This window comes from Hyla sarda, chromosome 3 (genome assembly GCF_029499605.1).
Source record: "Hyla sarda isolate aHylSar1 chromosome 3, aHylSar1.hap1, whole genome shotgun sequence".
NCBI classification, from domain to species: domain Eukaryota; kingdom Metazoa; phylum Chordata; class Amphibia; order Anura; family Hylidae; genus Hyla; species Hyla sarda.
In genome coordinates, this window is record NC_079191.1 from 177,166,478 (window position 1) to 177,192,628 (window position 26,151).

The 26,151-nt window shown below is 42.8% G+C and overlaps 1 protein-coding gene across 1 annotated transcript in view; it reads right to left on the minus strand.

The window, feature by feature from the left end:
• Positions 1-19,509, minus strand: part of PSMD1 (proteasome 26S subunit, non-ATPase 1) — an 85,325-nt gene extending 65,816 nt beyond the window's left edge. Inside the window, exons 1-8 of the mRNA XM_056565555.1 lie at positions 19,382-19,509; positions 10,727-10,770; positions 7,751-7,824; positions 6,239-6,408; positions 4,594-4,799; positions 3,577-3,720; positions 3,228-3,454; positions 1,664-1,724 (exon numbers count right to left, since the gene is read on the minus strand). Of these exons, the coding sequence (XP_056421530.1) occupies positions 1,664-1,724; positions 3,228-3,454; positions 3,577-3,720; positions 4,594-4,799; positions 6,239-6,408; positions 7,751-7,824; positions 10,727-10,770; positions 19,382-19,397 (942 nt within the window). The 5' untranslated portion in view covers positions 19,398-19,509. The remainder of the gene's footprint in view (positions 1-1,663; positions 1,725-3,227; positions 3,455-3,576; positions 3,721-4,593; positions 4,800-6,238; positions 6,409-7,750; positions 7,825-10,726; positions 10,771-19,381) is intronic.
• Between the last annotated feature and the right edge of the window lie 6,642 nt (positions 19,510-26,151).

Genomic DNA, 26,151 nt, shown 5'->3' on the forward strand with positions numbered 1-26,151 from the left:
AGAATAAACAATAAGACATACTAAATATTATGTAGCTGACAATACATACATTACACTCAATAATTGTGTATATTCCAGGGAAAGAGGTAGTGAGAAAGAGACAGTAAGTATGTGTGTGCAGTGTTATATACATTCTGTATTTGTATATACATTCTGCACTCAAAGACATAAGTATTGACATTGAGCTCTGGGGCCTCCCATTTCTTTTTATCATCTCAGATGTTTCTACAACTTGAATGGAGTCACTTGTGGTAAATTCAGTTTACTGTACAGGATTTGGAAAGACACTGTCCTGTCTATATAAGGTATCACAGCTGACAATACACATAACAACAAAAACCAAGCCATGGGCTGGAAAGCACTGCCTGTAGTGCTCAGACAGGACTGTGAGAAGGGGACCAAAAATGTCTGCTGCACTGAAAGTTCCTAAGGGTACAGTGGTGGCTAGCCTCCATAATTCTTCAATGAAAGATGTTGGAACCCCCTAAAGTAATTCCTGTTTCTTTCTGCGGTTCACAGACCTTCCCTTCTGCCTTGTTTTCACGCCTTTACTTGTTCCTGTATGTCTTTTAGTATTCGTGTAGCTGGTGTTTGTTATCTATAATTGTGTAGACACGTTTGCCCTGTCTCATTGCACAACAATTTAGCATTACTATGTATATGGTCTCCTAGCACTGTTCTTGACAAAGTTAGGTTGAGTGACACCTGGGACGTTTCACTGCTATGTTTGTGCTCATCTGGCAGGACGGCGTCAGTGAATGTGGACTTATGATGGACTTGTGTCTGTTTTGTTGGGGAGGGGGGCCGGGTGTTGTTTTTGAGGAGGAGGGGTGAGTTGGGTTTTTGTTTTTTTCTGGATAAAACTAAAAGATGTTTGGGGAAAAAAACATGACTTTCTAGAACTGGCTGCCCCACCAAACTAAGTAAATTAGGTGAGAAGGGCCTTGGAAGGAGGGATGACCAAAAGCCCAATTGTCACCTCCGGTTGTTTTTTGGGGGGGGGGGATTTTTTGTTGGTATTCTGTCTCTCACTGTTCAAATAAACCTTCCATTCAAATTATAGACTGATCATTTCTTTAGCAAACAATCAGCAGGATATTGAATATTTTGTCCTTCACTGTATGTATCTAGCTATATAGTTAGATGAACAGATATAATGATACACATTCTAAATCATACGTGTTTCCTGTGCATCTATATTCATCAGGGCCTGTGTTACAAGACAAGAAAGAATTAGTAAATCACGTCCACGCGACACTGATGACAGTTGTTGTAATCATCGCTGTTATCAGTTCTGTGAGAACATGATTTACAGATTTTCCTTTGGGAAACGTTTCCAACTCCATATGGGAACTGTTCATGTTAATGCCTGCTCATTCTGGGCTATGTAGTCATGTGGGCAGTCCTGCTAAGAGACTGAAAGTTCTCTCTACATGCACATGTATCCACTGATCAAATAGGATGGCCCACATGACCACTTTGCCCAGAATGAGTGGAGATTACATGAGTTAAAAAACATGTTACCCTGCAACTTTTCCCACAAAACTAAATATCAATCTGCTTAGATTCTGCTTCTATGTAACAAGAGGCCTATAGTTTGGACTGCATCTTCAATGTGACAGGCTTCCCTTTTATTAGATTAGGTGATTTATCATGAACTTACAGAGTCTGTTGATTTGCCGCCAGTTGTGCTTGTGGGTTTTTCCTCAGTTTCCATAGGTTCGCTGCAAGAAGAAACACAGCACAGCATAAGATTTAAACATATCTATAGACTATGGGTGAAATTTACCAAAACCTGGGATATCCATATCAAGTGCCGCCCTTCTCACCCATGTCTAATTTATAAATATGGCAAATCTAAAGCTGCCTGTGTGGCAGTCTCAGAAATATGTGTGGGCTCCAAGCTTACAGATTTCCACTACAATTTACACATGCTTTGGCAAATTTTGCACAGTCCCAGTGATCTGAAAGCTTTTGCTATCCTTGAATATCCTGCATCCCTGCCAGCAAGCAGACAAGAGTAAGCAGACACTTGGTGATCGGCTGAGCCACAGCACACCCTCAGTGAGATCCAGCTCAGCTGTTAGGTGGTGGAGGGTGTGGGATGCAGAATATCCAGCCTGTTCGAACAATTTGTTTAGATCAGGCTTCTAGTCACCCGCTGACTGTTGGAGCAAGCACTGATTGCCTAGGAAGCATGGTGTGACCACTGGGTGCAGATGCTGCTGGAGAAGCCAACGTCTCCCTTAAGCTGCAACTGTGCCTCTCCCCACACAGCCCCTGCTATAACTTAGCCTCTACCCACACAGTCCCTTCTTCCTAACACCTTAGAAAGCTGTTCTACATCTCTGAGCTGTGGGGCAGAAGGTGTGGACAGCTAGTCTCTCCCTTCTGTTTCCTAACCTCTCGGCAAACTGTGTGGTAGACCACAGCTGTAGAGGAGCGGAACTGAGGGCAGAAGGAGCAGCAACAGGAGAAGAAGCCAGTCCCAGGTCTGTCACAGCCAGCACCTGCTCAGCCATATTCAGTGAGGAGATTTGGCTGCATCACCTGCTCTCCCCGCCGCTCATATCCTGGGACTGGTTCATTCTCCTGCCGCTTCTCTTTCTGTCCCTCTACAGCTCAGCAGTGGAGAGCGGTTTTCTGTGGGGCTATGCTGCAAGAGGCATGGGTGCAGCATGAGGAAGATTCTGGCTCCTTCAGCAGCATCTCACCCCCGTGTGGTCACACCAGCCACTGCTCTCAGCTGCCAGGGAAATCTGCAACTGCTCGGCAGGCAGCGGAGAGCAGTGACTAGGAGCCTGATCTGAAACATTTTGAGAAAGGGCTGAATATTCTGTGTCCCCACACCCTCCACCACGTAAGAGCTGAGCTGCAGGACACCCTCTCCCACAACCAATCGTAGAGACAGGGTGTACTGTGGTTCAGCCAATCACCAAAAGTGTCTGCTTACTCAGCACTTAGTCAGCTGTTGCTCAGCTGCAAAATATTCAAGGACAACCTTTTGTCAGGTCTGCGCCTGGTGCAGCTTAATAAATCTAGGCCTATGAGCTTCACTTTTTAACAACTGCTAGTTAAGTTAACAAAAATCTAATTATTTTTGACTATAGGCCCAACTTAAACAATGAGAACTCTAGACTGCTCAAAAAGTGCAAAATAAAGTGAAGTTATCTGAAAAATGCTGTAAGTATGATCTGCAGATCTTTGGGCTCAAACAAGCTACCTACCTTTCTTTTGCAGTCCCTGGTACTGTTCCGGTGTTTGTTGATCCTGGTACTGATGGAATGGGGGCGCCCACAGTTCGGAGATTTTGGATGACAGAAGAAAGGAACTGCTGACTGGCACTCTCATACAAGTCAAAGCATATCTGATATGCCATAAGCAAGTTATCCTCCTTTACTAGCTTCTCTAAAATGTCACTAACTGCTTGTGGATCGTCCAAGAAGATGAGGCACTGTTGACAGAAATAAAAAACATAACGTAAGGAGGTTACATCAGCAAATGTTCTGTTTATTAGGACAATACCAGTACACCATTATCACAGGGCTTTACAAACTAACAGGGTACTGACATTACCTGGCACACATTGATGAAGTCTGGTTTCTCCAAGTTCATATAGATTTTAACCAAGACACGAAGAACTTTATTCCTAAACTGCTTGTTTTGCATTAAAGACATGCAGACCTTTAAGCTGTAGGCCAACATTCCAGGGACATCATTCTAAAACACAAAAAAGGTCAAAAAGTTTCATAATGAATAAAAAACAGATTGCCTAGAAGCATAAACAATAAAACTCATATACATTACAGTGGTCCCTCAAGTTACAATATTAATCGGTTCCAGGACGACCATTGTATGTTGAGACCAGAATTCTATGGAAACCTGGTAATTGGTTCTAAAGGCTCCAAAATGTCATCCAAAAATAGGAAAAAGTGAGGATTAAAGAAAAATAAGTAGATAACTAATATAGATAAAGCAAATCCTTACATATAAAAGTAAGGAAGATCTGCTGGGAGCTGTAATCACTGTCTATGTCAGTGTTTCCCAAGCAGGGAGCCTCCAGCTTTTGCAAAACTACAACTCCCAGCATGCCCGGACAGCCTTTGGCTGTCCGGGCATGCTGGGAGTTGTAGTTTTGCAAAAGCTGGGGCCACCCTGCTTGGGAAACACTGGTCTATGTAGAGGACAGGAGCATCTTCAGGGTCCTGTACAGAACACACAATGTCCCAAAAAAGTAATGGAGCCGCCCTCACCTGATGTCCAAAGGAGCAGCTAACCCTGGTACAGGTAAAGAGTACAAAACATGTAATACCAGACACCAGTCAGTGCATACACTTCAGTAATACAGGTGTTTTAACAGTGAATGCCCATTCTGATTGGTCGGTTCTTCCGGCCACTGACACGTTTTACAGATCTGGACTGTCTGTACATTGTATGTTGAGTCTGGTTTCAACTTACGATGGTCCAGAAAAGACCACTGTATGTTGAAACTATTGTATGTTGAGGCCATTGTAAGTTGAGGGATCACTGTATAAATATTTTTCTATTATTATTATTAAATTAAAGGATGTTCAGAAGCACGAAGGGTCTTACCGATTCTAGAATGGTTTTCTGGAAAACATCCAAACGTCGAGTCTCTAGAGCAATCCCTATTGCCTGCTTATATTTGTGGTCATCTAAGCAGCGCTGGAACATCTTATTTACGATCCCTTCTAAGCGTTCATCCACAGGCTTCTTCTCCCCCTCTGGGAGCTCAGCATTTTCTACACACTGTTTGGTGTAATGGTCAATGCATTTGGCTACATAAGAAAATACAATGTTTAAAACAAAATCAGATTACGAAACAAACATTTCCATCAGTGATCCTATCAAGATCAAAAAGATCACTATTATGGCGTATGCATAAAGGGTTACTACAATGAGGCTATTAGCTACTCAGAGCTGTAAATGGTAAAGCAGACTGCCTGGGGTAGTGATACTATGCAAAAGTAAATTTGTAGAAGACCAACTTCCTAATTTTGCACAAGTGAATTTTTGGACTTCATTGATCTATGCACATATGCTAACCGCAACATCGCTAATACAGTAAAATCTCTTTAAGACCACCCAAAATTGCATGGAAAAGTGGTCCTCTATGGGGGTGGTCCTCTCAAAGATAATGGCCACAATGTATAATTTATGATGAAATGAAAATCCCTGATACAAATTATGGTCTGGATAAGAAGGTGGTCTTTTCAAAGAGGTTGCCTTTCAGAGAGGTTTCAATGTATTTTCCAAGGATCCAAAAATGTTGTTATATTTTTGTTTTTTGCTGTCTTAAATTGAAAGTATGCAACAAATCTGCTGTAGAGTCTCTTCTTGTAGGTGTGTGTGTCTGAATTTAATCTAACAGTAAGGTCAGGGCTCCACTGCAAATTTTTGTAGTGTTACAAGATTCATCTTAAAGGGTAGCTCCCACCATCCTATTTTTTTTTTTTTGCTAGCCCGTTCTCCCCCCCCCCCCCCCCCCCCCCCGCCGCCGCTACGGCACTAGCCGGTTCCCTCCTCCCGCCCCCCTCCGCCCCGCATACCCCGCTCCCTCATTACACTTGCAGTTACTGCAGAGTCCGGCAGCGGGCGTGCAGGGACAGCGGCGGCAACGAGGCGGCGGCGATGTGCGGGAGGAGTGGCCGGGGAGCCAATGCGCTCGCTCCCGCCTGTCTGATTGACAGGCAGGGAGCGAATGCAGCCTAACTGAAAAAGGACCGATTGCCACTCCAAAATCAGTCCTTTTTCAGTGGCCGGTTTTTAAATGTAAATTAAACCTTTTTAATGAAAAAAAATAAAATATATTAGAGATATGTTGTAGTACATAAGTGCTATAACATATCAAAAAATAAAGTTGGTGACAGTGCCCATTTAACTACTAAGTGACAGCTACAGTCCATACGATCACCTATAACTCAATGTCTTGCTCTGGACTGCAGCTGTAGCTCGATATTTAAAATAAATTTTGTAGACACAGCATAGCACTGGCCTAAAGCCATTTAATAGACCATAAAAACACATTATCTATAATAGATCAAATAGTCAAAATTGACATCAGTATAAAATATCCTCATGACAAAACAAAGCCGAAACAAATGTACAGCGTGGACTGTTAACCTGATTGTTTCATATTGACTTCACCCCAACCCTCTCCAAGATTTCCTATAATTTCATCTGCCTACAAACCATCCGCTTTACAGTGACAAATTACCTATAATAGTCTCCACATATTCAGAATTGTCATTCACATTAAACAGATCACCAGCGCCCAGAGCATAGTTCAGGGACTCTTCAAATGCCCCCAGGTGGTAAAAGACTTTGGAGGCCACAAGAGCAGCAAACTGCCTGCTTCTGAATGTCTCATCTTCATACAGAACTTCACTGCAAAACAAACAATAAGATAAAAAGTGCTTTTTATGTTCGCAGCTAAAGAGTCGGACTGTTGGTGCTGAGCTACAGTGCTCCGCTTTTAGTCATGTAAGTCAATCAAAGCAGGGCAGGAGAGCGAGGAAAGAGGCGCTGCTGCAGCTCAACACTACCTCACTGATAATGAAAAATAACATTTCATGGGACACTACTGAGAACGTCTAGTTGCATTTATCAGTTGACAGTGCAAAGAATAAAGGGTCTTCTAAATTATTTGGAAAAGAGTCAGGGTAAGCATGGATTGGGCTTGTTAGATTCCATTCTGTTTTCTTTGTGACCGGAGATAAACCGATGGCAGAAATATTGTCTCATTTTTTATTCATATGAATGTGCATCCTTAGCTGGGTGTAAAGGTTATATAGCACAGTGGTCCCTCAAGTTACAATATTAATTGGTTCCAGGACAACCATTGTATGTTGAAACCATTGTATTTTGAGACCAGAACTCTATGGAAACCTGGTAATTGGTTCTGAAGCCCCAAAATGTCATCCAAAAATAGGAAAAAGTGAGGATTAAAGAAAAATAAGTAGATAACTAATATAGATAAAGCAAATCCTTATCTATAAAAGTAAGAAAGATCTGCTGGAAGCTGTAATCACTGTCTATGTCAGTGTTTCCCAACCAGGGTGCCTCCAGCTGTTGCAAAACTACAACTCCCAGCATGCCCGGACAGCCGTTGGCTGTCCGGGCATGCTGGGAGTTGTAGTTTTGCAACAGCTGGAGGATACCTGGTTGGGAAACAATGGTTTATGTAGAGGGCAGGAGCTTCTTCAGGGTCCTGTACAGTACACAGAGTGTCCCAAATGGAACCACACTTACTTGGTGTCCAAAGGAGCAGCTAACCCTGGCACAGGTAAAGAGTAGTACAGAACTTGTAGTTCCTCCCTGTACTGTAGGGGGCACTACCAGACAGCCAGTCAGTGCATACACTTCAGTAATAGAGGTGATTTACCAGTAAAATGCCAATTCTGATTGGTCAGTTCCTCCAGTTGTGACACGTTTCAGAGATCTGGACTGTCTGTACATTGTATGTTGAGTCTGGTTTCAAGTTACAATGGTCCAGAAAAGACCATTGTATGTTGAAACTATTGTATGTTGAGGCATTGTAAGTTGAGGGATCACTGTAGTTTTCTTTGTATTGCCAGTATTATCACAGCTCTAAACCATGTTTAAGATTAGTGACTTGAAGCCCATGTTCTCCAAAATCAAAAAGTTTTTTAGTGGGAAAAAAAATAAAAAAAATAAAGAAAATCATCCTCTAAATATCCCCAAATACATACAAGACTAAACTGCTTACATTTTATCCACCGACTCCGATATCTCTGCCCAGAAATCATTCACTACTGCATTCAACTTGTGTAGAGCAAATTCCTAAAGTAAAGACAAAGTGATGGTGAGTTGGCAGACCAAAGCAAATATAAATTACAGAAGTTATCTAAAGGCATCAACCAACGACTGCACAGTCTTAAACTGTCAACTAAAATATATATATATATATTTGTTAGGGTACTAATACACAGGGAGATTATTGTGCAAACTGGTAGATGATCACCCTGTAATAGGGTCAGGAATAAGCTGATGAACAAGCAAGCGTTCGTTCATTGACTGATCGCACGGTTTTGACAAGTTTGAAAATAGCCCTTTGTCTGGAACATATTACCCTGCATAAAAGGACATGTGTAGAGGATAAATGAAAGAAAAGAAGGCTGCAATATTAATCACGTGATCACACATTTGTGGCCCAGTCTGCCTGATACTGAGCAGTGTAAAAAGAGTCAATCTAGTAGATTGGACAGGAGTCGGGTCGTGTGATTCTGCCCTACAGAAGCTGGTCAACTTTTATCTGGTCATGAATCAGCTTAGAAGAGGAAAGATCAGGACAGGAGACAAAGATGTCACAGTAAGACAGTAAAATACTGTATATACATTTTAAGAAGATATTATAAATTTACATGAAAATGACACGAAAGTTACATCCATAAATAGGGGTAAATAAACCATGTACATTTGGGACATGTGCCCCTGTGGTTGGCATTGTGTATGGCTTTTTATTTATTTGCTTTGATTGTCTTTGCTTTCTTATACATCTTACACTGTGCCATACCATTGTATGGAGCTATTATATTATTGATATGCAATTATAGGTATCAACGTGCAATGTTGTTATTTGCCATGGTTAATTTACCTCCTTGTGCACACTTTTCTTACCGGTGTAGATTTCATGTCTTTTTGTAACATGTATCAAAGCATATATTTTATTCTTTCCGTACATGGGTTGTGCCACTTTTTTGGTGTTGTATATTACAGTGAGAATGGTTTGTTTACATGCTAATATTCATTGGGGGCTACTCATTTGGTGGATAGATTTTACTTTGAGTAAGACAGTGCAGCTTGCACTATGAGAGCATAAAGGCTGCAGAAGGGAAACTGAGAAAAACCTTCTTATTAAAGGGGTACTCCGGGGAACTAAACCCATAGCCCATCCTTTCCCTTTCACCAACCTATTCATTGGTCTAAATATCATTCATTATCTATATAGAGCAGTTTCCCTCTTTCCACTGTCACTTACATGCAGGGAGTGAGAGAAAGACATCATTATCAGTGTCTCTTTAGCACATAACAACACTGCTCTTTGCCTGCTGTAGATCTAATTACTGACTGCTGCCATTCAGAGCATAGCGTGATTTATTGCTTGGGGGGGGGGGGGGGGGGGGGGATTTTAATTTGAAAGAAAAGACAAGATAGTGTGTGCTGCTAACTGCTGGGAATTGTAGTCTGGGCTGCAAGCAAGGCAAAAAAAATATTCAGGAGACAAGGGCCACAAGAGCTGGCAAAACCACATGGATACACAGAACAAGTATTGTGGTGGCTTTGGGGCATTTTTCATAAAGATTTTTCAAAGAAGTCACACCTCCTCCCATAGATGTGAATTAAGGGGTCATGGCAGCTGGCATCGCCAGTCATCAGGCACTGAGCGAACTCGCTCCGTGCACTAAATGACAGGGGTGCCGCAGTGGAGATCCCCGCGAACCAATACCTTATCCCCTATCCTTTGAATAGGGGATACAATGTTTTCAGCAGAGTACCCCTTTAAGGCTTAGAGAGAATTTTTTTTTTTGCACCGTATAGAGAAAGAATAAAAACATTCAAAAATGTGTCTATAACTTTTAGGAAGGCTTTAAATATAGGTTGTGTGACAGTATTTCATTTTGTTTTAAAGGTGAAAGTCAGATGTGGATTCAAAAGGAATGGGAAATACAAATGGAATGACATTCACATATCCTTTTAGCTGCCATTAGTGTCACCTGTAAGAACTTTTGACATGTCGCTCAGACATGACAAAAGTTTAGATCACTCCGGGTCTCAGTCCTGAGAATTGCTGCGTTCGTGAGTAATAGCCAACAAATTACTAAACTAACTCAGTGAAGAGTTGGATTTAAAGGGGTACTCGGGTGGAATTTTTATTTATTTATTTTTTTAAATCAACTGGTGCCAGAAAGTTAAACAGATTTGTAAATTAAAAAATCTTAATCCTTCCAGTACTTATTAGCTGCTAAATACTACAGAGGAAATTATTTTCTTTTTGTAACAGCGCTCTCTGCCGACATCACAAGCACATTGCTCTCTGCTGACATCTCTGTCCATTTTAGGAACTGTCAAGAGCAGCATATGTTTGCTTATGGGGATTTTCTCCTACTCTGAACAGTTCTTAAAATGGACAGAGATGTCTGCAGAGAGCACTGTGCAGGTGATGTAAACAGAGAGCTCTGAGTTCCAAAAAGAAAATAATTTCCTCTGTAGTTTTCAGCAGCTAATTAGTACTGGAAGGATTAAGATTTTTTAATAGAAGTAATTTACAAATCTGTTTAACTTTCAGGCACCAGTTGATTTAAAAAAAATAAAAAATAAAAATAAAAAGTATTCCACCGGAGTACCCCTTTAATTGACAAGAGGTGAATGAAGTGCGTGCTGCAGCACACTTTACCAAGCTATTACTCAAGTTGTTTGTGGCTCTTAGGACTGAGGCCTGGTCTAATCTAAACTTTAGAAGTCTGGACAATATGTCAAAAGTTTTTACAGATGACACTAATGCCTTAGAAATGGAAAAGAGACAGCTCCGCACAAAGGTTTTAACCAATAATTTGTCACAGACTACAAAACAGAAGTATCAATTCAATCTATACAGAACAACATTAAATGGCTACTGTTCCAGTGTTTATAAAATTCTTAAAGGAGATTTTAGACAAAAATTAAATAGAAGAAGTCTTCAAACCTTAAGCTGTGGCTCCTCTTCATCGAGAAGGGACAGAATTCCAGCTGTGGAATAACAAAACAACACATTACTTCACATGTCAGCTAAAGTGCAAAAAATATATTTTTCAAATTGAGTTCTTTTCTTTTTGAATTTATTTTCTGTCTGACCAAAGTGCTCTCTGCTGACACCTCTGTCCATGTCAGGAACTGTCCAGAGTAGGACTAAATCCCCATAGCAAATCTCTTCTGCTCTGGACAGTTCCTGATACGAATAGAGGTGTTGGCAGAGAGCACTGTGGTCAGACTGAAAAGAACATCAGTAAGAAATACAACTTCCTGTGGAGTATACAGCAGCTGATAAGTACTGGAAGGAATAAGATTTTTAAATAAAAGTAATTTACAAAATGTGTTTTCCACCCTGGAGTACCCCTTTAAGGACACAGCCCATTTTGGCCTTAAGGACACAGACAATTTTATTTTTGCGTTCTCATTTTTTTTCCTCGCCTTCTAAAACTCTTTCCATCCACCGATCCATGTGAGGACTTGTTTGTTGCATGACCAATTGTACTTTGTAATGACATCACTCATTTTACCATAACATGTATGGCAAACCCAAAAAATTATTATGTGTGTGAGGAAATTGAAAACTGAAATTTTAAAGATTTTGGAGGGTTTTGTTTTCACGCTGTACACTATATGGTAAAAATTACATGTTTTCATTATTCTGTAGGTCAATATGATTACATACTTTTCTATTATTGTACCTCTTTTAAAAAAAATTTTTTTCACAATATATGTTTAAAATTGCCCTAATTTGACCACACATAACTTTTGCATTTTTCCCTATACGACGCTGTTTTGAGGGTATGTGTGACAATTTGATCGCAATTTATTTATTTTTTGATGTGATGTGACCAAAATACAGCAATTTTGGACTTTAGATCATTTACATTATATTTCAATAGTTCAGACATATACACATGCAGCTATACCAAACATGTTTATTACATTTTTTTACGCTTTTTGGAGGTGAAATGGGAAAAAGGGGCGATTTACATTTTTATTGGGGGAGGAGATTTTTCACATTTATTATTTTTTATTTTATGTTTTACACTTTTTATGTCTCCATTGGGGACTACCTATAACAATCATTTGATTGCTAATACTGTTCAGTGCTATGCATAGGCATAGCACTGATCAGTATTATCAGCAATCTTCTTCTCTGTTCTGCTCAATGTCAAACCAGAGAAGAAGATGATCAAATCCCTGTGGCAGTGCCGCGGGCAATCTGATCATCCATACAAAGCACCACATTGACGTAGATGCTATGATCTCTATTGATCAAGGCATCTGAGGGGTTAATGTCGGACGTCAGTGTGATCGCTGATGTTCACCATTACCAGCGGGTCCCTGGCAGCTGATAGCAGCCAGGACCTGCCATGAATAACACGTATAGGTATAGTTTGTTTAAGGAGGCAGCATTTTCACTAGACAACCCCTTCATCAGAAGAGAAGCACAATGAAAATGGATCCATAGTATGACTAGTACAAACTGGAGCATTGCTTCACAACATCATCATTATACAGTGATCCCTCAACTTACAATGGCCTCAACATACAATAGTTTCAAGATACAATTGTGTTTTCTGGACAATTGAAACCAGTTGAAACCAGACTCAACATACAATGTACAGACAGTCCAGAACTGTGAAACGTGTCAATGGCTGGGAGAACCGACCATTCACTGGTAAAAACCCTGTATTACTGAAGTGTATGCAGTGACTGGTGTCTGGTAGCGCCCCCTACAGTACAGAGTAGTATTACATGTTCTGTACACTTTACCTGTACCAGGGTTAGCTGCTCCTTTGGACACCAGGTGAGGGCAACTCCATTACTTTTTTTTACTTACAGGACCCTGAAGAAGCTCCTGTCCTCTACATAGAGCAGTGTTTCCCAAGCAGGGTGGCCCCAGCTGTTGCTGAGAAAGATATCAGAGTGGATGCTATTTTTTAGACTTGTCAAGTTATCAGGTCTAGAATATGGATGGCGGCCGTTTCGTTTGTTTACATTTCCAATTTTTTGTGTGTTTTTCTACATTTTAAAACCGATGAAATAAAAATTAGCATTTTAACCTATCATATCTTCAGTGCAATATATGATAGAAAGATGCCAGTACAGAAGGGCATAATAGCTTACTGGGTAAGGGGCTGTGTAGCTGCAGATTGGTGAAATAAAACCTAATGCCAGTCTAGTACAGTGATCCCTCAACTTACAATGGCCTCAACATACAATAGTTTCAACATACAATTTTTTTTTCCTGGACCATTGTAACTTGAAACCAGACTCAACATACAATGTACAGACAGTCCAGATCTGTGAAACGTGTCACAACTGGAGGAACTGGCCAATCAGAATGGGCATTTTACTGGTAAATCACCTCTATTACTGAAGTGCATGCACTGACTGGTGTCTGGTAGCGCCCCCTACAGTACAGGGAGGAACTACAAATTCTGTACTACTCCTTACCTGTGCCAGGATTAGCTGCTCCTTTGGACACCAGGTAAGGGCGGCTCCATTTGGGACACTGTGTGTACTGTACAGGACCCCAAAGAAGCTCCTGTCCTCTACATAAACCATTGTTTCCCAACCAGGATGCCTCCAGCTGTTGCAAAACTACAACTCCCAGCATGCCCGGACAGCCAACGGCATGCTGGGAGTTGTAGTTTTGCAACAGCTGGAGGCACCCTGGTTGGGAAACACTGACATAGACAGTGATTTACAGTTCCCAGCAGATCTTTCTTACTTTTATATGTAAGGATTTGCTTTATCTGTATTAGATATCTATTTATTTTTCTTTAATCCTCACTTTTTCCTATTTTTAGATGACATTTTGGTGGCTTCAGAACCGATTACCAGGTTTCCATAGAGTTATGGTCTCAACATACAATGGTTTCAACATACAATGGTCGTCCCAGAACCAATTAATATTGTAACTTGAGGGACCACTGTATCTCCTACGGGGCCTGCTATTACAATATAATGTCCACTACCCACTTGGCAATAATGACCACAACATAAGTTTTCATTTATCCTATAAAATGATATCTACTGGTGGGGCTACAAAACATTACAGGTTAGGAAGACAAATGTTTACCAACTAAGAGAGGACCTCAGTGACATAGATTGGGACTTTGTCCTCAGTAATACAGGTAAACAAGCTAAGGGAATTTTTAAGAGCATCCTGAATAGATCTTGTGAACGACACAGAGAAAACCAATGTGGTTAACAAAAACAGTTTGGGATGCGATAAATGATAAGAGGAAAGCATTCAGATTACTAAAACAAGAAGGTAGTGGGGAGGCATTAAAAAAGTTATAAGAAGAAAAAATTCTGCAAAGAACAAAACAAAAAAAAAAAACACAAAAATTGCAACAGAGAGAACGACTGCCATAGAAAGTATTATATGTATTTAAAAATAAAAAACAAATATTCTTCACCTACATAAATAAGAAACGTATAACTAATAATGTAACCACAACCCCCACAAGCAAAAAAGAAAAGAAAATTATATTTAAAAGTAGCATTATATTTAGTACCGTATTTATCGTGGTATACATCGCACCGGCCTATAACACGCACCCTCATTTTACCAGGGATATTTGGGGAAAAAAAAGTTTTTTTACCCAAATATCCTTGGTAAAATGAGGGTGCGTGTGCATGTGTATACCCTGATGCACCCCCATGAAAGGCAGGGGGAGAGAGGCCGTCGCTGCCCGCTTCTCTGCCCCTGCCTTTCCTGGGGTCTAGAGCGCTGCTGTCACCGCTTCTCTCCCGCTGGCTATCTGCGCCGCTGCCCGTTCTGTCCCCCTGACTATCGGTGCCGGCACCCCATTGCGATAGCCAGGGGGAAAGAAGCGGCGCCGGCAATGGGGCAGCGGCGGCGATAGCCAGGGGGAGAGAAGGGGCAGCGGCACCCATTGCCAGCACCGCTGCCCCATTGCCTCCCCCATCCCCGGTTGTATAATTACCTGTTGCCGGGGTCGGGTCCGCACTGCTTCAGGCCTCCGGTGTTTGTCCCCTGCGTCGTTGCTATGCACTGCACGGCGCAATGACGAGTGACGGAAATGGGGCGCCGGCACCGATAGTCAGGGGGAGAGAACGGGCAGCGGCACCAATAGCCAGGGGGTGAGAAGGGCCGGCAGCAGGGCTCTAGACCCCAGGACAGGTAGGGGCAGAGAAGCCGGCAGCGCTGGCGGTCTCTGCACCTGCAAAGCCGCTGCAGTTCATTGATTTAAAGCGCCCGCTTTAAATCATTGAACTGCAGCGGCTTATCGGCATATAACACGCAGGTAGACTTTAGGCTAAAAATTTTAGCCTAAAAAGTGTGTTATACGCCCATAAATACGGTATATAAATATAATAAAAAGCTCCTCCTCTCAACCTCCGCAAAGCTCAGCATCTAACCGGCCACTCACACAATGCATTCCTTACCTAAAACACACAGAAGACCTTCAGTACGGTCCCTTCCCCTCTTATTTTTATCCAATCAATACAATAATCGGCCAACTAATCAATTATGAAAATAATCATTACTCGCAGCCCTAGACTTCACAGCACCGCTCAGTCACTGGCTGCAGCGACCAATGACTGGTTGAGCCGCGCTGTGACATCCGGTCTGCAGCTCTTGGAAGCAGACTGTCAGAAGAAAAAGTCGGCAGACAGGGAGCAGAGGAAGGCATTATTTTATTAGGCAGCCTGAGGACAGTAGAAAAATAAAACATTTTACCGAACAACCCCATTAATGACTTTATAGAGGGATTACAGAGTAAAATTTCAATATTTGTGGATGACACAAAAGAGGGTGATCACCACAGAGAAGGAAAAACATAATATTACAGAGGGATCTGAGGAAGCTGGAGGCTTTGGCACAGACATGGCAAATTAAATTTAATATGGATAAATGTAAGGTTATGCACTTGGGCTGTTAAAGGGTAGCTCCCACCATCCTATTTTTTATTTTTTTTTGCTAGCCCGTTCCCCCCCCCCCTCCCGCTACGGCACTAGCCCGTTCACATCACCCCCCAACCCCCCGCGCATGCCCCATTCACTCATTACACTTGCAGTTACTGCAGAGTCCGGCAGCGGGCGTGCAGGGACAGCGGCGATGTGCGGGAGGAGTGGCCGGGGAGCCAATGCACTCGCTCCCGCCTGTCTGGTTGACAGGAAGGGAGCGAGCGCAGCCTAACTGAAAAAGGACTGATTGCCACTCCAAAATCAGTCCTTTTTCAGTGGCCGGTTTTTAAATGTAAATTAAACCTTTTTAATGAAAAAAAAATAATAAAAGTATATTAGAGATATGTTGTAGTACATAAGTACTACAACATATCAAAAAATAAAGTTGGTGACAGTGCCCATTTAAACGTTGGGGTAGATTTACCAAACCTGTGCATTGAAAAGGTTAACCAGTTGCCCATAGCAAGCCTCTGAAAAGTATTTTAAAAAATAAAAAAAAAGCAATTTGTTTGGTTGCTATGGGCAACTGGTCAACTTTTTCTCTGCACAGGTTTTGATAAATCTCCTCAATCATGTTCAATTATGTGCTAAATAATAAGACATTAGGTAAAACTTCTACTGAAAAGGACTTGGGGGTACTGGTGTACAGGAAGCTTAAAGGGGTACTCCGGTACATTCTGGTGCCAGAGAGTTAAACAGATTTGTAAATGACTTCTATTAAAAACATCTTTACCCTTCCAGTACTTTTAAGCAGCTGTATGCTACAAATAAATTATTTTCTTTTTTGTCTTGTCCACAGTGCTCTCTGCTAGGGCTGGGCGGTATACCGGTTCATACCGAAATTCTTGGGCTGCACGATATGAATTTTTCCCATACCGCAATACCAGTTGGGCCCCTCCCCCTTGGGAATGAATTATCAGCCCAGCGCTGCGCTGTCCCCACATCGGGGGAACTAATCATATGTTACCCGCCAGCGCTGTTCTGCTCCCCCCCCCCCCCCCACCAAATCCTGTTACCCGCCAGCGCTGTTCTGCTTCCCCCCCCCCACCGAATCATGTTACCCGCCAGCTCTGTTCTGCTCCCCTCAATTAATGATCAGCCCAGCGGGGTACTACTCACAAGTCACCCGCAAGCACTGCCCTCCTCCTCTTTGTTGGAGGCCGCCGGCGCTGGAACTCTATACTGTACGCCAGTGGTCTCCAACCTGCAGACCCCCAGATGTTGCAAAACTACAACTTCCAGCTGAGCCCACTGTCATGTAAGAAGCCGGCTTCTTACATGACAGTGCGTTTAACCTATCACTGGCCGGGGCGGGATATCGCTGCGGCCGGTGATAGGCTGACGGCTGTCCGACGTTCCAGTCCCAAGGAGCAGCGTGAGGCCGACGTAGGTAAGTTAAAGTTTATTTTCTTTATCTTTTGCAGCTTGGGCATAGGGATACAGCAGTGGTCTCAAACCTGCGGACCTCCAGATGTTGCAAAACTACAAATCCCAGCATGCCCGGACAGCATGCTGAGAGTTGTAGTTTTGCAAAATCTGGAGGTCCGCAGATTGGAGACCACTGGTGTACAGTATAGAGTTCCAGTGCAGGCGGCTCGCAACAAAGAGGAGGAGGGCAGTGCTTGCGGGAGACATATGTGAGTAGTACCCCGCTGGGCTGATCATTAATTGGGGGGGGAGCAGAACAGCGCTCGCGGGTCACATGATTTGGGGAGTGGGGGTGAATGAAATACCGTTATATACCGTGGAACCGCCATAAGTTACAAAAATACCGTGATACACATATTTGGTCATACCATCCAGCTCTACTCTCTGCTGACACCTGATGTCTGTATCAGGAACTGTCCAGAGCAGGAGAAAATCTCCATTGCAAACCTATCCTGCTCTGGACAGTTCCTGACATGAACAGAGGTGTCAGCAGAGAGCACTATGGACAAGACAAAAGAAATTCAAAAAGAAAAGAATTTCCTTTGCAGCATACAGCTGCTAAAAAGTACTGGAAGGGTAAAGATTTTTTAGTAGAAGTCATTTACAAATCTGTTTAACTTTCTAGCACCAGTTGATTTGATAAAAAAATAAAAAATAAATAAAAAAAAGTTTTCCACCGGAGTACCCCTTTAACTTTAGTGAGCAGATGCAGAACAGGTTAACAAAGTCATGGGATGTATCAGAGGGATAGAGCCTTGGGACAGGGACATAGTTTTGCCTCTGTATAAATCACTTTTCAGACAGCACATGGGGTATTGTGTCCAATTTTGGGAAGCTGTATACAAGAAGTGCATGGCAGAACTGGAGAGGGAGCAGCGGAGGGTGACAAGGATAATTTTGTGGTACGGGAGGATTACAGGATCAAGACAGATTATTAAAGTTGGGGTTATTTAGTTTGGAAAAAAGACGTTTTAGGGGCGACTTGATCACTATATACAAATATATGAATGGACAGTACAGAGATCTCTTTCTAACTATAAATATATATATATATATATATATATATATATATATATATATACATACACACACACGTTTGTATATATATATATATATATATATATATATATATATATATCTTTTTAATAACCATGACAAGATCGCATCATCTATGTATAGAGGAAAGAAGGTTTCACCATCACCACAGGCAGAGATTCTTTCCTGTAAGAGCAGTGAGACTATGGAACTCTCGGTCACGTGACGTCTGACTGAATAAACAAGTTCCAGGGGGACCTGGATGTTTTCCTGGAATAAGAATAGTTCCGGTTTTGGATACTAGATTTATGGGGACAGGACGTTCATCCAGGATTTATTCTGCCAAGTTTATTTTTTTTGTCTTCCTCTGGATCAACACAGTAGGCTTTTAGGTTGAACCTGATGGACTCAATCTATGGCGGCGTTTCCCAACCAAGGAGCCTCTAGCTGTTGCAAAAACTACAACTCCCAGCATGCCTGGACAGCCGAAGGCTGTCCAGGCATGCTGGGAGTTGTAGTTTTGCAACAGCTGGAGGCACCCAGGTTGGGAAACCCTGATCTATGTATATATGAAACAGCACTGCATTCAGTCACTGCACATACTAGAGATCAGTTACAGCATCACATGAACAACTTAAAACACAGAAGAATGTTGGTAAAAAAAAAAAAAGTCCGCCTGGTCAATCTAGTTCACCTTTATATTATTTCCTTTACATTTTAGAAATGTATTCCAAGCATCAGGGCACATGAGGTCTTTTTATGTATTATTTTTCACTATTCCAGGCAGATAGCTGAGGACACTGAGTAGGACACAAGGTAAATCTTGTGGAGTCTAGGACTGTTTTGGTGGATTTATGAACAAAACAAATAGGGGATTCTAATCAGAGCCCATAAAGGTAATTCACCGATTACTGGTGGCCGGCCTCACATTCCGTACACAATGACCCGGGCCTGCCGGGGTGACTCAGCATGTCCCCGCTACCTCATACCCGCGGCTTCTGTCCCCTCCACCTTATCACGAGCACCCGCAGCACTGACAGAACGGACAGTTACCCTCCCGGACCGATCACACCGAGCCCGGTGCACCTAACTCCATAACATGACTCGGCCACTATTGACAATGAGTCAGCGGATCCCAACTTCCCAACTGAATGACGTGCACTTTCCAGCCCCCTCAGGCCGACATGTTCCAGCTCACCCGCCGAGGTGATCATTGTGCTCCGTGTGTCGCCTCCTTCTTATTCGGTGTCCCGTAGATCTGCTCCCGGCAAAGCGCTGTATCAATCTGCCACTTCCGGCGCACTGTACACGTCACGGAGGAACCGGAAGTTACTCAGCGTGCTTTCGCCTTACTGTGAATACTGTAGTGGAAAAGGACCTTCGTCACGTGACATCCTCAAGTCATGTGACTCCATAATACGCTCGGGCACAGTGCGGGTTTTCCCAGCAGGCTGTGAAGTGGAGGGGTGGGGGAGAACCTGAATACGTGAGTCGGCTGGGGGCAATGCTTGGTGACATTGTGCAGATCTTTGTGTTGTAGGGAGCTAAAGGGATTTTACAGAGGTATTTATAGGGAGCTGTATTTTGTCAGACCTCTTTAACCCCTTAAGGACTCAGACAATTTTGTTTTTACGTTTTCATTTTTTCCTCCTCGCCTTGAAAAAAATCATAACCTTTATATTTCATCCACAGACTAGTATGAGGGCTTGTTTTTTTGGAGCGACCAGTTGTCCGTTGTAATGATATCACTCATTATATCATAAAATGTATGGCGCAACAAAAAAACACTATTTGTGTGGTGAAATTAAAAAGAAAACAGCAATTTAGCAAATTTTGGAAGGTTTTGTTTTTACGCCGTACATTTTGCGGTAAAAATGACGTGTTCCTTATTCTTTGGGTCAAAACGATTAAAATGATACCCATGATAACACACTTTTCTATTACTGTTGCGCTTAAAAAAAAAATTGCGAACTGTTTAACCAAATTAGTACGTTTAAAATACCCCTATTTTGAAGAACTATAACTTTTTCATTTTTCCGTATAAGCGGCGATATGAGGCGTAATTATTTGCGCCGTGATCTGTACTTTTTATTGATACCATATTTACTTATATGAAACTTTTAATACTTTTTTTATACATTTTTTTTTTTTTTGGGGGGGGGGGAATAAAATGTTATAAAAAAGTCATTTTGGACTTTTTTTTTTCTTATACGTTCACGCCGTTTACCGTACGGTATCATTAACATTTTACGTCCTGCGTTGTTAAGGGCTTAAAGGGTAACTCATTAAAACATTTTTTTCTATTGCACTCCTTATGGTAAATAAAAAATAATTCTAATATACTTAGTTTAAAATGACGTTTTCTATGTTTTATTTGTGCTTACAAAAGCTCAAGAGCACATTTTCCCCCATCTTATACACAGACTTTGGACCGAAGCCCAAACACAGGAAGTGCAGCCTGGAGTGCTGAGGGGGGGTGTCCAGCCTCATCCAATCATAGCTCCTCACACACTTAACTGCCATATGCTGTTGGTTGGAAACACACCCCTCAGCACTCCAGGCTGCACTTTCTATGTTTGGGCTTTGGTCCAAAGTCTGTGTATGAGATGGGGGGGAAATGTGCTCTTGAGCTATTTTAAGCACAAATAAAACAGAAAACTTCATTTTTTTTAAACAAAGTATAATAGAAATAGGAGGAAAAAAGGGATTTGGGAGGAGTTAGGGGCATAGACATTACAAAGAAGTAATTGCTTACCCCCCCCCCAATGTCCACCAACAATAACAAACTTACCGGAAGGGTCAGCATAGGACGAGGAGACCTGAAGAGGGCAAAATCTAAAAATTAAGACTATCTGTACAAGCGGAAAATACTTGAGGATAGGGGTGGTGTAGGAAGAGAAAGGAGCCTGCCTTGTCAAAGTGCGTCTCCTGAAGATAGACCACATCGGCCTTCAAGGCAACCAACTCCCTCTAAAGCAGACGCTGCTTAGTCGAGGAATTAAGGCCTTTCACATTTAAGGAGACGCACTTAGCCATGAGGGAGTAAGTGAAGGTGTAAGTGCAATGTGGCATGATACTCACTCAGACCAGTACAGGGATCCCCCGACAGCAGAGGAGCAAAGGAGGGCTGCAGGAGCCCCAGTGACAGCCATCCGGACCTGGAGGGAAAGAGAACAAGCAAAAGAGACCTACAAAAAGGGAGGGTGAAGAGACAAGAAACAAAAAGAAGAGATAAAAGACAGACAAAACAGAACACAAGGGAAAAAACATTAGGGCAAAAGAACCATAGACAAACCAATGGCTTTGGAGCCGGAGAAGAGCTCATAAAGGCATAAAATAACACAGTAAAAGTATGAAACAATAACCTATTCGAACTTTGACGTGGCCTCGGGGGGGAAGTGGAAAACCGATCCAAAGGAGAACCACTTTAGAGAACAAGAGGTCCGCCCAGAGGCCAGGCCAGAGCTAGCACCTTGCTACAATAACCCTAAAGGTAGCATAAAAACAGGCAAATAAGAGAGGTAATCAATGAAACTATCGATAAGTAACAGTGAGGAGGAACAATGATCAGTCAGTCCCGCCATGAGGTGATGGACCCAGCACTAAAGTCCCGGGGGAGGGGGTTCAGTGGGGATCAGCTCTGGAGCCAATGGAACTCGGTGAGGGCAGGGGCCGACCCACCCTACGGCGCTTCCCACGGACAGGCTGCCACACCGGGGTCATAGGGGGAGGTCGGGAAGTGAGGCCCCAGTCCTGGAGCTGTGGGACCTGAAGGGCAAGAGCAGCACAAAATTCCGGCAAGTCAGCAAAGGTCCACAGCACAGCAGAGTGTCCATCCTGTCGGGCTTGGAGAGCAAACGGAAAGGGCCATCTGTGAGAGTGCCCATTTAACCATGGGGCAATCAGCAGGGCAGGTCACAGATAAAATTCAAAACACAGGGAAACATCAGTTCTCTGCATCACGTTTTTTTGCACATAGTGGGGGAACTACAAGCACCAGAAAAAAATCCATGGTACATACAACACGGGCAAGCGCTACAACTCCATCAACTGCATCTGGGTCTTTAGGATTCACATGCAGATAAGAACTCAGCCCATTTCTCAGACAATTTTATTTTTACGTTTTCGTTTTTTCCTCCTCTCCTTCTAAAAATCATAACTCTTTTATATTTTCATCCACAGACTAGTATGAGGACTTGTTTTTTGCATGACCAGTTGTCCTTTGTAATTACATCACTCATTTTACCATAAAATGTATGGTGCAACCAAAAAAATACTATTTGTTTAGGGAAATTTTGGAAGGTTTCGTTTTCAAGCTGTTCACTTTACGGTGAAAAATGATTCTATTTTTATATCTACGTTTCTATTACTGTACCGCTGAAAAAAAAATCGCAAACTTTTTAACCAAATTAGTGAGTTCCTCTGTCCACTCTGCTCCTATATGCTTGCCTGCCTTGCACTCAGATAGGCGAAGGGGTCCATGAATATTCACGAGGTGGGCAGGCATATAGAAGCAAAGGGGACAGAGAAATGTATGCTTGGTCCTGCCTTCATTGCACAAAGGACAGCATTTACATATGAGCAACAGAGGCTAATACACTCTGTATCTTTGAATTGGCGGCACCATTTGAGTAATTTATACATCATTTTAATCCAGGTTACCCGTATTATATATCCTTATGTATTGGGTTTAGTGTAGGTAAACCGGCTGTTGGTTTCCCTTTAAATAGGGGGGCCTGCCTATCTAATGGAGACAAAATATTGGAAAAAAGGACACAGTACGAAGGTGGAGGAGGGACCTAACTAAAGGCTGAATTATGGGACTTAAAGGAAATCTGTCATCAGAATCACCCGCACTAAACCTGTTACACAGGCTTGTAGTGCGGGTGATCCTGATTAAAACGCTCCTTACCTGGTTAAAAATGGTTCAGCGGTTCTTCAGATATCTTTATTTTTAGTTTTCTGTTATTCCCTGGCTTGGGACTCAGTGGGAGTTGTTATCATCTAGGACTCGGCCAGACGTCATTCTAGCTGGGCGGAGCTGCCGCCCGGCTCATGAATATTCATGAACTTATCCTCGCGGCCCTCCCCACCAGACCTAGAAAAAGGAGCTAGACTACGAGGATAAGTTCATGAATATTCATGAGCCGGGAGGCCGCTCCGCCCAGCTAGAATGACGTGTGGCCGAGTCCCAGATGATAACAACTCCCGCTGAGTCCCAAGCCAGGGAATAACAGAAAACTAAAAATATAGATATCTTAAGAAGCGCTCAACCATTTTTAACCAGGTAAGGAGCATTTTAATCAGGATCACCCGCACTACAAGCCTGTGTAACAGGTTTAGTGCGGGTGATTCTGATGATAGATTTCCTTTAATAAAAATAATTAAAAAAAGAATAAACATAATTATTGGTGAAAAGATAAACCAATGTGTAGTAGTGAGTGAACAGCCTGTATAACAGTGTTTAATGTTGTGTCCCCTCAAAATAACTCTACACAGCCATTAAAGGAGAACTGTCACTTGTTTTCTCCCGCACTATCCACAGGTACTGGTGGATAGTACGGGAGACGCTGATTAAAATGAGCCCTACCTGGTCCGGATCTGCGCCGCCGTTCTCCCGCAATTGTAGTTTTATTATCTGTTGAAATCTTCCTGAAACTGGCACGGGCGGGGCTTCGGCGCTTAACTGGCACTGACGTCAGCGCCGCTTATGAATATTCATCCCCCCTCCCTCCAGTTCTTCCTCTCTTTGCCGCTCCTAACTGGAGGGAGGGGGGATGAATATTCATAAGCGGAGCTGACGTCAGTGCCAGTTAAGCGCCGAAGCCCCGCCCGTGCCAGTTTCATGAAGATTTCAACAGATCATAAAACTACAATTGTGGGAGAACGGCGGCGCTGATCCGGACAAGGTAGGGCTCATTTTAATCAGCGTCTCCCGAACTATCCACCAGTACCTGTGGATAGTGCGGGAGAAAACAAGTGACAGTTTTTCTTTAATGTCTAAATTTTGGCAACAAAATTCAGTACACCCTTAAATGGGCACTGTCAGAATTAAAAACTTTTTATATGTTCTACATCTTGGTAAATCATTAACCTTTCTATTATACTTCATAAGCAAATTGTATTTCCTTTTTTATAGAAATCTTGGCTTATAAAAACATCACTACAGGGTCTCTATACCATACAGAACATAATCCTGTCTGACTGCAGCATCATCTTTGTCCAAGCTGAAGCTCAGGCAGGGACAAAGACCAGTAAGTGAGGGTGGGACTACTCATCTGCGCTTACTTCTGTCCTATCAGACTGCAGCGTGAAAACAAAGAGAAGTGGGTTATACATCCATTCATTTCTAAACCTTGGCAGCAAAAATAAGAACACCCCTAAGTGGAAATGTCCAAATTGGGCCCAAAAGTCAATATTTTGTGTGGTCACCATTATTTTCCAGCACTGCCCTAAGCCTCTTGGCCATGGAGTTCACCAGAACGTCACAGGTTGCCACTGGAGTCCTCTTTCACTCCTCCATGGCAGCATCACAGAGCTGGTGTATGTTACAGACCTTGCACTCCCCACCTTCTGTTTGAGGATGCCCCACAGATACTCAATAGGGTTTAGGTCTGAGAAATGTTTGGGCTTTCAATCACCTTTACCCTTATATTTTTTTTTTAGCAAAGCAGTGGTGGTATAAAGGAAGGGGGTCATGCTCTGCTTCGCTCATGCAGGCCCAGACTATGACACTCCCACCACCATGTCGACTGTAGGCAAGACACACTTGTCTTTGTACTCACCTGGTTGCTGTCACACATGCTAGACCCCCATCTAAACCAAATACATTTATCTTGGTCTCACAGTTTCAGTAATCCATGTCCTTAGTCCTGCTTGTCTGCAGGCTTTCTTGTGCATCTATAGAAGAGGCTTCCTTCTAGGACCACAGCTATGCAGACGAACAATTTGATTCATTGTGTGGCATATGATCTGAGCACTGACAGGCTGACCCTCCACCCTTTAACCTTTGCAGCAATGCTGGCAGCACTCATATATATATTTGCCATAAACAACCTCTGGCTATGATGCTGAACATATGCACTCAACTTTTTTGATCGACCATGGTGAGGCCTGTTCTGAGGAGAACCTGTCCTGTTAAACCGCTGTATGGTCTTGCCCACCATGCTGCAGCTCAGTTTCAGGGTATTTGTATAGCCTAGGCCATCTTTATGTACAGTAACAATTCTTTTTTTTTTTTTTATAGATCCTCAGAGAGTTCTTTGCTGTGGGGTACCATGTTAAACTTTCAGTGACTAGTATTAGAGAGTGGGAGAGTGATAACACCTGCTTCCCATTTTCACCTGAGACCTTTTAACACATACATGTTACATGAAACTGCGAAGGGAAAATGGCTAATTGGGCATAATTTCCACTTAAGCACTGCCCTCCTCCTCTTTGTTGGGGGCCGCTGGCGCTGGAACTCACTGTACGCCAGTCGTCTCCAACCTGCGGACCTCCAGATGTTGGTAGTTGTAGTTTCGCAACAGCTGGAGGTCCGCATTTTTGAGACCACTGCTGTACGCTGTATCCCTATGCCCAGGCTGCAAAAGATAAAGAAAATAAACTTTAACTTACCTACGTCGGCCTTATGCTGGTGACTGGAACGTCGGACAGCCGTCAGCCTATCACCGGCCGGAGCGATGTCCCGCCCCGGCCAGTGATAGGCTGAGCCCACTGCCATGTAAGAAGCCGGCTTCTTACATGGCAGTGGGCTCAGCCTATCACTGGCCGGGGCGGGACATCGCTCCGGCCGGTGATAGGCTGACGGCTGTTCGATGTTCACGTCCCCAGCGTAGGGCCGACGTAGGTAAGTTAAAGTTTATTTTCTTTATCTTTTGCAGCCCGGGCATAGGGATACAGCGTACAGCAGTGGTCTCAAACCTGTGGACCTCCAGCTGTTGCAAAACTACAACTCCCAGCATGCCT